At 37.0% G+C, this 17683-nt stretch overlaps 1 protein-coding gene across 4 annotated transcripts in view; it reads right to left on the reverse strand.

Annotated features, from left to right (window-relative positions):
- Positions 1-17683, reverse strand: part of HOOK3 (hook microtubule tethering protein 3) — a 128656-nt gene that overhangs the window by 25503 nt on the left and 85470 nt on the right. For 3 of the 4 annotated variants that reach the window (XR_010939477.1, XM_067721445.1, XM_067721446.1), the window contains exons 18-22: positions 16073-16155; positions 14871-14971; positions 13520-13624; positions 12623-12694; positions 9869-10005 (exon numbers count right to left, since the gene is read on the reverse strand). Coding sequence is in view for 3 of the 4 variants with exons in the window: in XM_067721445.1 (XP_067577546.1) it covers positions 9869-10005; positions 12623-12694; positions 13520-13624; positions 14871-14971; positions 16073-16155 (498 nt within the window). In the remaining variant the exon portion in view is untranslated. Of the gene's footprint in view, positions 1-5; positions 10006-12622; positions 12695-13519; positions 13625-14870; positions 14972-16072; positions 16156-17683 lie in introns of those variants that run through there. The other variant, XM_067721447.1, reaches the window with a different exon arrangement.

Consider the following 17683-nt stretch of genomic DNA (forward strand, 5'->3'; position numbering starts at 1 on the left):
TAAGCTGAATTTTTATACAAGTCTTTATTTACAACTTGTATGACAACTGTACACTTTCTGCAGCCTTGAAAACATTTTTGTACTTGAATGGGAAAATATAGTTTGACCAAATCTTAACTTTATTCTTCATATACATATACTATATGCATACATATAAACATATACATATAATTAATACCATAACAAGTTGGCAGTCATAAAATTAAAATGAGTAAGTGATATCAAAAGGAAATACAATATAAGATTTCAAAAAATTAAAAATCTGTCTTCTGGTGATTTCTTGGACTTTACGTTTTTGCGATTTTGGTGAAAATTTCTCACAAGTCATTTACCTCAGAAAAATAGTGAGAAAACCCACAAGTCGAACACAGAGTAAATGATTGGTAAACTTGGTAAACAGATGGAAAACTGCTTGGATGCCATTTATGTACAATGTTGTTAAAACTGTATTGATTCCATTTGTGAGGTGAGAGAGAAATTTAGAGTTCCACATGGATTTCCTTTTTGGATTATGACTAAAAATGAAATCATGAAATTACGAATTCAATAGTCAACCAGAAATAAGAACATACCTAGCAATATCCTTTTTACAAAGGCTAAACTGCAAGGTGGATAACTACAATGTCAAATATCAAACTAACAATTCACAGAACAATCAGTAATACTTAAGACATGAGTATAAGGCTTTAGAGCTGGGATTGTAACCAGTACAACTCCAACTCCAATGTACTAAGGTGTTTTCCAGCTCATCTGAAAAGTTTAAAAAATACTATAGGAAAAAGAAGCCTCTTTCTATCCCCAAATCTTTGATAGAATTTGTTAATCAAAATAAGGCAAATTATTAAATTAGATATGTTTGAATTTTACCATTCATTACACAACCAGAAATTGAGTGTTATAAATGGTGGGGCAATTGTCAAAACATGAAAACTGCAAAACAAGAGTAAACCTGGAAATTATTCTTCTGAGTACAAAGCTTTATGAATTACACATAATCTGTAAACAGCTAGTGACAGCAATGGCATTTCAGTGCATCTGAATTTTAAATAACTAAGGCTATTAAAAAAACCAAAAGCCTACTATTAAAAAATTTAAAAGCCCCCAAATGATTGATTGGCATTTGTGTACAGTCATTTCCTGTATTTATACTAGCATGTTCTTTCTTATTTCAAGCACATTGAAAATCTCCCTTAACTAGTAAAATGAGTCTCTGTAGAACACACATTAGACCACCATGAAAATAATAAAACAAACTCAAATCACACCATTTACTCATCTGTACTTGAATAACAATAAGAATTTCATTATATTTGCTTGGAATTTGACACTACTGGATCAAGTCTGCTGCTTGATTAAAAAATTTAAAAACGAAGAGGAAAGCATCTGACTTCCTAACGGGATAGTTTTCACTAAGTACCCAGCTGACTCCAAAGAGTTATGATTAGTCTCTTACATTCATTAAAAGATTCAAAGATGCATTTGTGTAGATCCTTTTAGTTATGTTAAGCACTTTAGTAATAGGCCAAGTCAATTAATAAATCTTAAAAAAATGTTTCATTAAGTTGCTGGAATAAAATCTTTGCTTCATACATTAAACTTAATTTGATTCATAATCTAAGTAATTAAGAGCAAGAAACTATGAAGAAAATCAAAGAAACTATTTGGATCTTGATAAACCTTTAAGGTAGAAGATGATCAAATGTGATTTTAGGGGCAGAAACAAAAAAAACTGTTGGCAACTCTCCTTAGATCTATTCAGATTTAAAAGTAACAGAATAGGGCTTCCCTGGTGGCGCAGTGGTTGAGAGTCCACCTGCCGATGCAGGGGACACGGGTTCGTGCCCCGTTCTGGGAAGATTCCCACATGCCGCGGAGCGGCTGGGCCCGTGAGCCATGGCCGCTGAGCCTGTGCGTCCGGAGCCTGTGCTCCGCAATAGGAGAGGCCACAACAGTGAGAGGCCCGCGTACCGCAAAAAAAAAAAAAAAAAAAAAGTAACAGAATAGAAAGATTTAAAGGTAACAAAACAGAGGAATATGATGTTTATCAACTTTTACTTGTAAGTAAGTTAAGCATTCATCAGTTTCTGCTGGATAAATGTTAGAAACTATGTATCATCAATTTTAAAAGACTACTTAAAAAAGGAGAAAACCTGAAGATACTAAGTTATGATCTATGAAGTTATTTAATAATATCACTTAAAAAGTAAAGTGCTAAGAATCTGTTTAAAAAATACATTGAAAACTAGTTTCAAAGAATGGGGTTTTGATTTTTCCAGGGTCTTTAAAAAGGGCTGGTATTAATTTTTATAAGAAAAATAGCTTTCTTTAACGATGCCGGTAAAATCCAAGAGTATCGTAAGTCAACTGAATATCTTTATTTTGTCCTTATTCTCTCTTTGGGCACCACAGCACTGTCAAAAGCATTTTCTGCAAAGATGGAAATGTTCTATATCTGTGCTGTCCAAAATGGTAACACACTTTCCACGGGTGGCTTCTGAGCACTTGAAATGTGGCTGGCGGATTGGGGAACTGAATTCTTCACTTTACTTAATTTAAATTAGCACATGTGGCTGTGAACTGGCTAGTGAATTGGACAACGCAGGTCTAGAATCTACTCTTAACTAGATTAACAAGCAGCCAACGGATGCTAAAGACATTTAGAAGGTGACTTACCCACTTACCATTTCGTCCTTGTGTGTGAGTGTGACTGTGTGTGTGTGTGTGTACAGGTGTGTTTCATTTTTATTTTTTTACTCGGGGAGGATGAAAGTGGCCCTTCCCTCAAAGGTCAGAGTCTAGCCTTCTCTATTTGTGCTTCTCTCTTCTAGGTGACCTGCCCACGCCAAGCATACCAGCAGAGCAGAGGGTAACGCAGAAGAAAGCACTACAGAAACTTTTCACACCATAAAAGCATTTCTCTCATCCAGAAATGCAAAATAAAAAACTTTAAGAGAAAGTTCTTATGAGCAAATCTCCCTATTCTTTGGCAGCAATCATCTGTGTCTGTTTATGTAACAACAAATATCTCACTCTCTTTTGACTAGGGTTGGAATACAGATATACTCAAGTACAAGCGGAGGAGTCCTGACTCCTCAAAGCATCTCTTAAAAGAATCAGCTGAAAACTCTGCTATATTTGAACTTAAGAAAACGGCCAAGTTCATAAAGCATACGTTATAGTAGAACTCAGACTATTTTTGTAGCATCCTGCCCTTGTTAGTGTCTGCCTTTTCCCATCACCTCACCCCCACCATTTTCCAGATTCTTGGACTTCACAGCTCCTGGAACCTGGCTTTGTTTCTCCTGTGTTTGAGTACATGCAATGTTGAAGAAACTATGAAAGTGAAGGACAGTTTGCAGATTTGTATTTTAGGAGACAGGTAAATGGCAGGTAAGAGCATCTTCTGATTAACCAGAAGACTGTTTACTTTGTATTAATGCAACTTTTGTTTTCAACAAAAAGTTTTAAGTGTGTCTGCATTTGAGAGAACTTGGCTTCACGAGTACTAACTTATGAGTCTTATTAATGTGAAATATAAAATGTAATTCATGCCTAGTAGCCCTAACCCAGCTTCAAAGAGAGTTCTAGACTTAGAACTTCAGATCTGACTTTAAACATTTCAGGAACAGTACATAGCCTATTTATTTGGGCAATCTTTTACATTTTTCTTAGTGAGTGTTCCAAAATAAGGAGAAGATCCCCAGTGGAAAAGATGTAAGTAGAAAATGCCACAGAAAGGTAGAAGGAAAATAATTATCTAATATTAGTAAAGTGCTGTGAATCTTGCAGTAAAGTATAAATAATACATAAGTGACTAGAAGTAGTAAATAATATTAAGACATTCATCTCTAATAGTGACATCTATAAAATAAACACCCTATAGATTGTATATACAGTAATCACTGTCCATAGGTTGACAAATACACCGAGAATAAACATGAGTTCCTTTTATAACTTTTACAATATCAATGCTAATCAAATTATTTTCCTTTGTCAATTTAGAGATCTCTAAGGCAACGGTGCCTGCGCAGAAGTCTCCCACACACATTAAAGCCTCAGCATGCTTTGCTAATTTTCTTTTTCTCACTTTGAGATGGCTCTTCTCGTGATATTTAATTATTCTTTTAAGCTCTGAGTCAATATAATTTAGGATATTTGATAGCCCCATTGTCCTTAAATTTTGAGGGTACGGACACCTTCTCTGATGATTTCATCTGCAGACCCTAAACATCTAATTCAGAGCCTGGCAGTGATGTATTAGGTATATAAAGGCTCTCCTTGAATACACACACACACACACACACACACACACACACACGAAGTCTACTCTTGTCTTCATTTTTTTTTTTTTTAAAGAAGATGTTGGGGGTAGGAGTTTATTAATTAATTAATTTATTTTTGCTGTGTTGGGTCTTCGTTTCTGTGCGAGGGCTATCTCTAGTTGTGGCAAGCGGGGGCCACTCTTCATCGCGGTGCACGGGCCTATCGCGGCCTCTCTTGTTGCGGAGCACAGGCTCCAGACGCGCAGGCTCAGTAGTTGTGGCTCACGGGCCCAGGTGCTCCGTGGCATGTGGGATCCTCCCAGACCAGGGCTCGAACCCGTGTCCCCTGCATTAGCAGGCAGATTCTCAACCACTGCGCCACCAGGGAAGCCCTTGTCTTCATTTTAAACAAAATTTTCTGTGGGGCTACTACGTATAATTAAGGGAGACATGGTTTGCAAACCAGACACAGCAGCGGACCTAGATAACTGCTAGGAAGTTGGTAGTGAGTTTCAGCCACCACAGATTTCTTCCCATCTCATCAGATCATCCTATCCTCATGGCTTTAAATCACTATCTTAGATTTAGTAATGGGTTAACAGTTTCAAAATGAAAATAGATGCTTTCCCCTCCACTCATAAACATGTACAGTTAATACTGTGTGCCCAGTTAATGTCCACTGAAGGGAAGGACAATTAGAATATAAATTATTTTTTGTCTGCTCTTTTTTATTGAATGATCATGTAATAAAATCAGGAGATTTTATGTGAACTATTACCTTAGGAACATTTGTTAAGACAAGTATAGGTTTAATAGTGTTAGCACTTCTATCTGCCTGGATATTTGTTCAAAATTAGGCCTCTTCTTTTTCCGATAATCGATTCTACTCACTAGGAATGGATCTGCCTTGACAGCCTTCGGTTACTTTCCGATTTCTAAGTTCACTTATATACAGCATACAAACCTACCTCACAGAATATTATTGGAAAATGTTAGAAAGCAGAAAAATACTGAAGAGAGACGTAATTGCTGAAATAGAATTGTTAGGAAACATCCATAGACCACAACTGCTAAAACTCATATATTTGCCATAATTAGCTTCGGGTCTCTTATTTCTCAAATAAACTAATGTCCCTTTCTCTATCATTTTAAGTGCAGTGTGAAGAATTCAAGCATACTTCAAGATAACATTAAATATAAGTTTTAAAGTTTTTATATTTATAAATACATGGGAATTGGATTGATAAAAGGCTGTTTAAAAACAAAATTATGAGTACGTATTTTCCAAGAACATAATCAGTGATTTAAAAGAGATCGATGTCATCATATTTGTGCTGTCCTTCATTTTATAAAAAGGGAGATAAATATTGATACTTCCGTGATTTAGGGGGATGGGGAGGGGCAGAAATTAGCTGTGTCGGTAGCAAATTATTTTATGTTTTTTAGGCTTCTGAGAAAGAAACAGTATTTATTGCACAACTTTAGAACAATAAAATTATCTTGCTTAAATTGGACACTAAAATATTTTCAAATTTTTCCATAAAATAAACATATACCAATTATTATTTAAATATGCTTTATACAAAGTAAAAAACTGGATGACAGATACATTGAGAATGGCCTCCCTCATATAAAAACTTCATGATACAAAATATTCGAATCATTATAGTTACAAAGAATTAACTCTGAAATTGCTTTCTAAATGTAGTGAAACTGGGTTGCACATCTACTAAAATAAGCTGCCATTTTGACAGTTGGGACTATAGGAAAAGAGATTATCATTATTGAACGGAAAAGCCCTTTTAACATATAAAAAGGGAAAAATTTTAAAACATGCTAAAGTAATTTTCAAAGATTCTGAGATCCCATCTTATTTTGTTCTGTTCAGTCCTTCCTACCCTGTAAGGGTAGGACTCCTGCTCACTGTTAAGGAGTACAATCCTGCATCAGTTCAACAGCCATTTCTAGGCAAAGAGTCACTTTGTAATATAAGGATAAAAAGTCAAAACATGCTCCCATTGTTGAATGAACAGACAACAAGAAGCATGTTGTTATTCTGCCCCTAGCAAAAAGCAAGATGCCAAGCACCTTCCTCTCCCTTTAGGATCACAGGTTCTTATCCCAGTAGCTGTAAACTAACTAGGTTTACACTATCTGTGGGTTGTGGATGCTTTTTCAGATAAACCTCATGTGTTCCAACTGGGGAAAAGTGTAACACTCCTGGAGTCTGAGATCTGGATCACTGGAGATTAAATGCAGGGAGCTGGGATAAATTCAAAAATTTAGAATTTTATTTCAAGTAAATTCTTATATCAGAATAAAGATTTTCAAGTTTTCAACATAGTGTTATCTTTAAAAGATGAATGCTTGTCGGAGCGCAAGAGACACTACAAAATATTTCATATCATTAGATATGAATAAATAAAACTGCAGTTGAAAAGGAAGTGTGAGTAAAATAGCTCAAAAATAAAATGTACCTTTTCTTCAACCTAAATCCCCCTTCCCCTCACAATCACTTACTGTTGGTTTGTTTGCACAGCACCGGTTTTCATGCCTTGCTGAAGACTGCTGATATATATGGGCTGATGTTTCTGACTGGAAACATTTAGCTCAAGTTTGTACAACTGAGCTTTTATACAGACAAAGCAGTAAGACCGTAACAAAATAACAGCAGACAGTATTATCCTTATTATAATGAATCATCTCATTAGCCAATTTTACCAGGCTGGGCCATCAAACAGAAATAATTCAATGCTGATCAATTTTAGAAAATGGAGCCTTTGTTTTGGTACTTCTTTTTCTTGGTTATTATTAAATAATCAGACAAATACTAAAAAAGGTATGATCGAGTTTTTGCAAGTTTTTTAAAGATACGTACAGCTGTATTATGTACTCTCTTCTTAAGATGCGGTAAGCATAATATTTGCTGGATTTTTTTTCCCCTTTACAAACTTCTTAAATACACACTGCAGAATATAAATTTCATGCTTTTGTAGTCTTTAGTTATTAACTCTGTATTTTCTCACCCTGGTTAGAGGGAAAACAGAAAATAAGCTTTTTGTTCACAAGAACTCAGACAGGGGGTGATGGCTCAACCCCAACCTTAGCGCACTAACTCTGTGCTGACTCCACAGTGTGCCCAGCGTCATCGCCAGAGAAAGAGAAATGTAAAAATCCTGTCCAAAGCTGAGCAAAGGAAACGGGGTCCTCACTGGGACAGCAAAGTTCTATTCCTGACTTTTAAGAAAACATCACAGAATGTTTAGAAATAAAGTTTCTGCTATGGAATGAAAGCAATATACTAAAATTTAAACATACTGTAAAGGTGAGTGAAACTTACGAACGTAAGCACCAAAATAATGGCATGCTGAAGAAAAATAAGACGGAAAACTTCCTTCTAAAAGCTTGGCACTTTCCTCTCCCATTTAGAGAAACATATCTGAGCAGAGGGGTGGGTAGGAGACCAGGACTGGGACAGTAAATAGAGAACTAAAATTAAAACCTCTCCTCTCATGGGATATAATCCATTTAACAAACAGCTCATGGACTCTGATTTTCATCCATCTTATTCTGCAGCTATATTTCCCAATAATTTTAATTTTACCAAGGTGAGTGTTCATGCCCTGTTTTAAAACTGTTGGATCCTTACTCTGATTTGTGAAATAAAGGGACAGGGAGGGGTGGAGGTGGGGGAGGGTTACCCATCTTAAATCATTTTTAATCTTTCATTGTCAAAACTTTCTATGTTGATTAGGTCTGCTTGCCCTCCTGAAACCCCACGATGCATTCCACTCGCTGGTTCTCTCCATTACTACTAAGTCTTCCTGCTTTTCTTCTGACCAGGCAGAAGCACTCACACTGAGCTCAGACTTCTGTACTTAATGTAAAAAATTAGCACAATGCATGGAGTCATTTCTGTGTATATTCTAATACCTTTCTTCAAGTACAGTTTCTGAGGACAAATGAAAACACCTAAAATAGTGTTTAGGTCAATTTCTTATAAAAAAAAAGGAAATAAGGATTTAAAATCAAACACTGGAATATAGTTTCTGAAAATTCTTGATTATGTTTAGCTTGATTTAAAGTTACTCATTTGTATTTAATACACAAAACTAAATGAAACCTGAACTTCTAAATAGCAAGTATATGAAATAAAATCTTCTTAATAGGTGACCTATCCAAAACCGAAAACAAATAATCGACCTAGTTTCAGTAAATTTTTGCTTTACTGGGCTCTGGGCTATGGTGCAAGAAAAAGGCTGGAGGGGAACTGAAATATAATTTGGGGCCAATATGGAAAGTTAGGCAGAGACATTTCATGATCAAATGAATGACATTTTGCATTTATATAGCACCTTATATAGTCAAAGTGCTTTACAATCATTATTACTTGACAGCCATTCATCAATGTAAATAAACATAGTTTATAATCTGTCAACAAATGTAAGCACTTTGGGGCAACCAAATACCCAAGAGAATCTACTCAGTAGCAAACTCTTAGACTAGTACATAGAATTAAGAAAAAATACGACAGCCACCTGTCATAACATCAGACACAAGAAGTCACTTATTGATCCTAACGACTGATACTAAGATGTTAAGTATTAGGAATTATTGAGAAATAGCAGGTTTTATGTTAAGGAATAAGTAAGACAAATGAGGTGCAAGTCAACAAGGAAATTACCCCAAAGGTAAGGCCACCTATGACTCATAAGTATATAAAAAATACATCTTTTATATACTTTTATATGTGGAGGGCAGTTGCAACGAAATGTCAGCCCATTGCTAGAATCTGATCCTCAGTTACTGTGATATTCCAAAAAAAGAAGAAAAATGAACACACTGCCTGATTTTTTTTCTTCTGTAACTTCTCCCCAAATAACCTAACCAGTGCATTCACTTCTGCCAGCAAATAAGATAGTAGGAAATAATGAAATTCTATTTATGTTTTAAAAATAGTTTCCAAATCTTTGGACAAATTTAATTTCCTATAAAACAATGTGAAAACTCAGTTTTTCCCTCTAAATAGTTCTATCAGGTGCCTTAGGTAAGATCTGATTAGCACCTCTGCCAATGTATTTATGTCTTTGCAAAAAGTGCACTTGCCAACCATTTTACATAGTAAGTATGCAAGTTATTTGAAGTGCATTTGGAAAACAATTGAAAACACAGATTAATACATCATAAAAAGATTAATTCCCTTTAAACAAAGACATTCTTAGAAAGCATGGTAACACAGAGACACAATAAAGAATATAAATTGTATATCAATTATTGGCAGAAAATCTAATTCATTACAAAGCCTACACCATTGGGGAAAGGACATTTTCATACAAAGAAAAGTACTACACTAATATACAACACTTTTAATTGGGCATTTAAAAATTTTTTGGCACATTAAAAGGAACCAAAAGGACTACAAAATAAAGGACCAAGAAACTAAAACATTATAGATACAGAAGAGAGAAAGTCCTCAAATGGAAAACAACTAAATACATGAAATACAGACAAAATATAAGCTGGCTGAATTTCCTGAAATGTTATATGTAACAGAAGTATGCTTTGAATGCGGGGTGTTTTTTATTCTAATGGCAGGACTTGTCTACCTTGCTGTGGCTGGCTGGACGTGGCCCGGGTAAGACCTTCTCGTGCTGGTGGCTTGTCTCTGCCTCGCCAGGAATGACTGCCCCGAACCTGTACTAGCAAGTCTGTCTTCTGCCGCCTTTTTATGCAGAGTCATTCCCTACGTAACACGGAAAAAAAGTAATCAGTGAAAAAATAATGGAACACACCCTCACAAAAGAAAATTTCATCGCGCAGAATTTGTTACCTGACGACATAAGGCACAATTAGGAACGTTCACTCTGCTCATGATAGATTAAAATCTTAGAGACATTTAAGTTCCAACAATTAGGTACAAATCTTTTGGAAAAATTAAGGCTGAATTTTCTGAATTTACAATAACCCAAACAATAGATTATAATAGAGATGGATCTTTGGAATGCATCGTCCATACTCAATCATACATACTTCCCTTTCGAATCAAATGCATAAAGTGATTTTCCAAGAAAAAAAGGGCAATTGATTGGTAGCAGTTGATTCACGTGGGGATATGGAAATCAGAGGGTTTAGTTAGAATAGAAAACCACAAAAGCACTTTTTCTTTCTTAGGGTGGAAAGTCACACCAGGTATAATACATACCACCACGCTGCTTTTCTTCACAGGCACACTTGTTAAGGGAAGTTCCTGACGGCTGGCCCACACAGCGGGCCCAAGGAGCGCAGGGGTCCTTCCCGAGGACTGGAGAAGGAGGCCTACCCGCTTAGAAGGGGGACGAGCCCACCTGCCGGGCCCAGGGCACCTGAACGGGAGGGAGAACCTGTGGCGCTCTCTAAACGCGGAGGAGTAAACAGTGAGGACCCCGAGTAGATCCGGTAAAAAGGGTTTCGGTTCTCATTTAATAAGCTAGCGAAGAACCCTGGCCAGAGAAGCAGGAAGAACTGGGAGCGGCAGCTTTGTCTCACCGGTGATTGGAAGCGAGATGACGGGAGGAAGCGGACGCTGGCAACAGGGAAGGAGGAGAAACAGAGCCGGGAGAGAGGCGGAGCAGGCGCCAGAGGCGCTGGGCAAACCCGCACAGAAGGCAGAAGGCAAGACAAACCTCCCAACTCCCGTCAGCTCCAAGGAAACTGGGGTCATGGCTCTGCGTTTCAAACAGACCCCAATGCACAACATTCTCCACTCTCCCCATGAGAAAACCCAGGATGTGCTTTATACTCAGTTTGGAATTAAAGCATTTAAGGATCTGAATAAAATGGACAAATCTGTTAATTTGGCTACATAAATTAACAATTATATTTTATTTAAAATATACCTTTTTAACTTTCATATTCTAAACAACTTATTCAAATTCTAGACTCCCCTTCAAGATCTCAGTATCCATCATGAGCCCATTCCCTGAGATACTTAACACCTTTTCCCAGCACTCACCATCCTCACTTCCAGTTCGGTTGTCTGGGATGCAGAACTTTCTGAATGTATGTATGAAGCTGTTACCGGCTACCCTATCTGAACATAACTTGTGTGATCCTACTGGGAGTTATTCCTTCACTCTCCGCAGAGCTGAAAACTAGGATTCTTCTTTAATACCACGTCACAGAATAAATCAGTTTTGTTCCATAAGAAACACAATATGTGAAGTCATAAAAATCAATCAGGTATATGAAATCACTAATACGGACTGAGGGGCAGAGCTCCCAGATTGCTAACATTAACCTTGAAGGAGGACGAAGAGAAAACAATGTGGGTGAAGTCAGGACTAGTTCCCAGAGACCTTCCTTAAACACAGGTTTTTCTTATTTTTTACATTTTAATTTTCAATTAATCTATATTTGTTAACAGTAATGGTAATGTAAACCCAGTATGATTTCCTTTTTTGTTTTTTAAAATTGTGATAAAAATCTTAAATATGTAGTACCAAGGCAAATATAAATGTGGACATGTCATAAAACTGTATGAAATTTTGACAAAGTTCAAATCACATTATTAGGAGACCTGGGACATGAACCTTTCAGACACAGTATCAATTATAACGGTAAAATGGTATAATTTACAATTGTAATTGTAAAACGGTACTGTGCCAGTAACACAACTACAGGGCCAGAGGGGTACGATGAAAGGAATCGGGTCCAACTTCCTATCTCAGGCAGCTAACGCTTTGAAAAGGCGGAGTGGTCTTATTGGGAAGAAGAACAAAGCAGAAAAAGAAGAAAAGGTCTAAGAAAAAAAATATTGAAAAAGTACAGCATTCTTCAAAATCCATAGCTCTTCATATCCAGAAAAGTCTTACTGAAGCCCAAAATGCTGATAAGCATTTATTTTCCCCTGCAATACGTTTAAGATTTTTTGTTGTAAAATTCAATTTCAAAACCTTCAGCTGTTCAGGGTCTAAGACTGTGAACATTTACCAAAACCTGAGAGACAGTTAAACTATTTTCATTACAAGTACCGCTCCTGCAAAGGCACTGAAATAGTACCACAAAACAAAAGCTACCGTATCTGTGTTTAGATATTACTAAAGTCCCTACCACCCGAGAATAAAATGGTCCTGAGAGACAGAAATCTTTCTATCCTCTAGGACAAGGATAATGATGTGTCCACAATGTTCTAGCCCCGTTTACGGTGGTTCCTGTATCTGTTGTTTGGCCCTAAGATGAGCATTAGGGTTTTGTTAGTGTGTGTTAGGACAGTAATTACTTTCAGATTCATTTGGTAGAATTAATTCTACAGTAAAGGGAGTATAATAAATGATACATATTCACTGAATTTCGTAATATGTTTTGATGTGTTATTTTCTTACCATATTGTACCAGGCACTAACAATATATTTCTCCTCCATCTCTCTTTGACTCTTTGTTTTCTCATATTCTTTCTAAAAAGCAAGCACATGTAAGCATGTTAAGATGAAAAACAATTCAACATAAATAAAATAGTCACAATAAACTATCTAAGTTCACGGGCACAACTCTACAGTCAGCTCTCTATATCCATGGGTTCCACATCCACGGATTCAACCAACCCCAGATCGAAAATGGTAAAAAAAAAAAACAACCAACCAACCAAACAACCAGGAAGTTCCAAAAACCAAAACTTGAATTTGCCACGCATAGGCAACTATTTTTTTTTAAAGTATGGATATCTTTTTTTAAAATTAATGAATTATTTTTGGCTGCGTTGGGTCTTCGTTGCTATGCGTGGGCTTTCTCTAGTTGCGGCGAGCCGGGGCTACTCTTCATTGCAGAGCGTTGGCTTCTCATTGCGGTGGCTTCTCTTGTTGTGGAGTACGGGGTCTAGGCGTGCGGGCTCTAGAGCGCAGGTTCAGTAGTTGTGGTGCACAGGCTTAGTTGCTCTGCAGCATGTGGGAATCTTCCCGGACCAGGGCTCGAACCCGTGTCCCCTGCATTGGCAGGCGGATTCTTAACCACTGCGCCACCAGGGAAGTCCCCATAGGCAACTATTTACATAGCATTTACATTGCATTAGGTATTATAAGTAATCTAGAGATGGTTTAAAGCACATGGATGATGGGCTTAGATTTTATGCAAGTAACCACATTCACTACTTTCTACGAGGGACTTGCGCATCCATGGATTTTGGTAACTGTGACTCGTGGATGTTGAGGGACCACTGTGCACAGCAAGGCTTCTAGAATCGAAAATTTAAAAATCAAATGTCTTATCATATTACAGTAAACTACCTCCAATGAATAGAATTGCCGATCCCGTTCGTGGAGCTGATTTTTAAGAGCTTGTATTTCTGGTGCTGCTCCTTGATTTTGTTTAGGATCTAAAGTACGGATAACCTGCAAAAAGTAATAAAAGAAAAACTTTAAAAGTCTCAAACCCAAGGAGTGTAATATCTAAGGAAGCAGTCATTAAAAAAAAAGATAAACCTTATGAGACTCAAAAGTTATCTTACGTGGACACTTTAAAATCTGAATGTATAAAATGATATCCAGTTGTTACAATTCTTAATTATATAAAAATTTAAAATTATGTGAAAGAGTCAGTGATAAGAAGTAATTCTGGCTTGAAATTAATCACACTACAGCAGACACTACTGACAGCAATCTTCCCTTTTCCGTTCCTCTGACTTGGTTCAGGGGCCTCTGCCTCTGACCAGATGTGCGAGGATGGAGCGGGTCCCAGTGGTCCACAAGCCTGTCTCTGTGGTCCTTCTCCTTTGCCAGACGCTGGGTTTACACACAGCCTGGTGACACAATTCTAGCTGGCCCACCAGAGGGCTTCTGGGAAGGGTCTTTGCTTTTTGGCTCAGCAGTTTTACTATCAAAAATGATCAACCCCATAGAAAACTTGAAAGAGCAGAACAATAAAAACCCATTTCCTTTAACCCGGATTGACCAACTGCAGCACTGCCACCTTTGTCTCATGACACATGACCCTCAAGCACTTCAACACGCATCTCCTTAGACTAAGGACATCCTCCCACAACATCTGTAAGAAAGTGAACCTCTCTATAAGTCATCACGATTCAGCCCAAATCCACATTTCCACAGGTGTCCCCAATCCAGGATCGCTGCATTTGGCAGGGAGGTCCCTTCGGGCTCCTTTACAGGAGAACAGCTTCTGGTGTTCCATGATGCTCCAGTGCCTATTTCTGCTTTCATAATGTGGATTCTCATCCCAAAGTCTGGATTTATCTGATGCCTTCCTGAAGGTGTTACTTAACTTGCTCCAGTAACCTCCTTCTCCCTGGGAACTGGAGCTAGGCCAGAAGCCCTGAGCACTGCCAACAGCAAGGCTCATCTGGAGACAGAGGCGGGCCCTCCCGCCAGGCACAGCCGATTTTGATAATTAGGCAAGGTGGGGCTGCCACTCATTTCCTACATAGAAGGGCGAGTCCCTCTTGGTAACGAGTAAGTAACCTGGGGCTGGGGCGACCTGTTTTGATCACGGCCTCTTGCTCTTTTTGTCGAAAGACTCCTCGTGTCCTTCTGTGTGAGAGGTCACCGTTCAGGCACTGTATTTTGAAACATCAGCGAAACACAATGAGAAAGTGCAGTGAGAGGCCCACAGACTCACACTTACACTTTTGGCTTTCTCTAAGTATTTTTTATATCTTTCTTCCATTTGCTTCATTTCCTCTTCTTTCTTCCGTAAAGCTTCTTGTAATTCTTCAATTTTTAAGGCTATCGGTGAGACAGTAAAAAATTAAAAATTTTTTAGACCTAACAACTTGAAAATATTTCAACTGACAAAATAGTAAACAGCTTTGAGAGACTGTTTTGTCTATACTTATATATAATTTTATTTTTTTAAATTCACAATTTTTTTAAACAAAAAGCTTTTCTTAGAAATAAACAAAAACTACACTATGGAAGTGCACAAATTAAAAAGTATTCATGGATGGCTGAAGGGATAAACAAAATGTGGTCTATTTACACAAATAGTTGATTATTCAGCCTCCATTCTGATACACGTTACAATATGGAGACATTATACTAAGTGAAAATGAAAGCCATTATGTGAAGTGAAAGAAGCCGGACACAAAAGGACAAATATTGTATGATTCCACTTATATGAATTACCTAGAAGAGTCAAGTGCATAGGGACAGAAAGCAGAACACAGGCTACCAGGGGCTGGGAAGAGGGGAGGAGGGAAGTGGTTAACAGGTAGAGAGTTTCAGTTTGGGAAGATGAAAACGTTCGGGAGATGGACAATGGCTGTACAACAGTGTGAAAGTACTTAACATGTCACTGAACTATATACAATGGACTGGCCAAAAAATTCGTTCGGGATTTTCATCGCAACTCACGGAAAAACCCGAATGAACTTTTTGGCCAATCCAATACTTAAAAATGGTTAAAATGGTCATTTTCATGTTATGTATATTTCACTACAATACTAAAAAAGTAAAAGTCTGTGTCCTTCTCCCACATCCACAGAGAAGAATTGATAAAGTCAAGCTACAAACGGGTGTAAATATCAACCAAAGGAAAAGTCTGGCTGACTTAATGACACTGTGAAAAAAATTTCATAAAGTATGCATTAGCATCCATCGTTAAGGAAAAACTCACAACTAAATTAGAAATTTAAGAAGTACTGTAAAGATGATTATGTGTGTGTGTGTGTGTGTGTGTGTGTGTGTGTTTATACTCTTTCTGTGAACAGGGCAAATTCCTTAATTGCTAGAAAATATACTAGGGCCTATTTCTAAAAAAACCAAATTTTATTTAAACTCATCACTAGCGCTAACCAACTGAAAACTACGCTAATTGGGAAAACTCACAGCTGTTGTTGAATCTCGGCTCAAGGTCCTCGATGATGGCTCTCTTCTTCTGCAGCTCATTATTGGCCTCATGCAGCTTCTCTCTGTAACAAAAGATGTTAACACTCTTACCTACCACTGTTTTGCATTTTTTCACTTGAAATGAAAGATATAAATTCTTTCTTTATGGGATACACTAGCATAGCACACAAGTGCTATGAAACAAAGATGAAAAAACTAATCCAACATAAACGTATTTTCTAAATGACTAAAAAATAGAGACAAAAATCTCAGAGTTTGAAATAGTAGTCATTCTTTTATATAAACCTGCACAAGAGGTTAGAAATAACTTAATGATCTTTATTGTTTCTAGGAATAAGGATATCGTAAACATTAAATTTAAAACTTTGCTGAGGTTTTATAATGCAAAACTCTTGCAAAAAAATTGAAGCTCCTAAAATAAGAATAGAAAGAACAGTACACTCCAATAAAAAAGAATAAATTAATGGTACATGCACCCACGTGGAGAGATATCATAGAATAATGTTGAATAAAGTCAGACACAAAAGGATAATACTATATGATTTTTTTTATATGAAGTTCAGAAAGTGGCAAAACTAACAAAGGGTGATAAGAGATCAGCAGTGGCTAGTCTGGGGATGTAATCAATTAATTAAAAGAGAGAACAAAGAATCCTGGGGTGTTGCTGGAAACATGCTATTGATCTGGGCTACCTGCCTATGTAGGAAAACACTCATCAAGCTGTAGACCTAGGAACTCAGGATTTGTATACTTTATTGTGAGGTATATTCCAATATAAAAGTAAAAGAATGAATGAACAGAAGTTTTTTCCTAGTATTTACATAATGTGTAATTCTCTATACTATTTAGTGCGGCACTCTGTAATACGAGAGGGAAAAAAGGCTGCAAAAATTGGAAAATACAGAAAAACACGAAGAAAAAATAGAGTACTTTGTTATATCTATTTCTGGTCTTTTCTATGCATAATACTTTAATAAATCTTTGTTGAGGGTATACACACACACACACACACACACACATGCAGACATATGTTACACAAAATAAATATATACAGTTTAAATAAGAAAAACTAAGCCCAGTGAAGAAAAAGGTTAAGAAATAAAAATTATCCCAGAACCTTAAAAATGCCATGTGTTCCTATCTCTTTCCCAGCGGTAACCAAATCAAGGATTTTAACCGTTCTCATGACTTTCGTGACGGGCCTCTGTGTGTGTTCCTGAACACTACACATGGCTTAATTTTGCCCTGTTTTTACTTTACACATTAATTATACTGTATGTACTGTTCTGTGACCTCCATTTTTTACTTAACATGCTGTTCTTGAGATTCATTTATGTTCATGTGTTAGCCCTGGTTTATACCTTTTTATTGCTGTACAGTGTTCTATTGTTTGAATATATCCCAATCTATTTATCATTTTACAGTTGGTGATATTTGTATTGTTTCTGCTTTTCTGTGATTAAAAACAATGTTCTTTCTTGTTAAACACACAACTTGTGAGGAAAGAAGTGTGTCCAGACATTACCCAGTGCTCTTGAGCTCCTATGTTGTTTCTACTTCTGGCCATGAAGGTATGGATAACTGTTACTG

This window comes from Pseudorca crassidens, chromosome 21 (assembly GCF_039906515.1).
Source record: "Pseudorca crassidens isolate mPseCra1 chromosome 21, mPseCra1.hap1, whole genome shotgun sequence".
NCBI lineage: Eukaryota > Metazoa > Chordata > Mammalia > Artiodactyla > Delphinidae > Pseudorca > Pseudorca crassidens.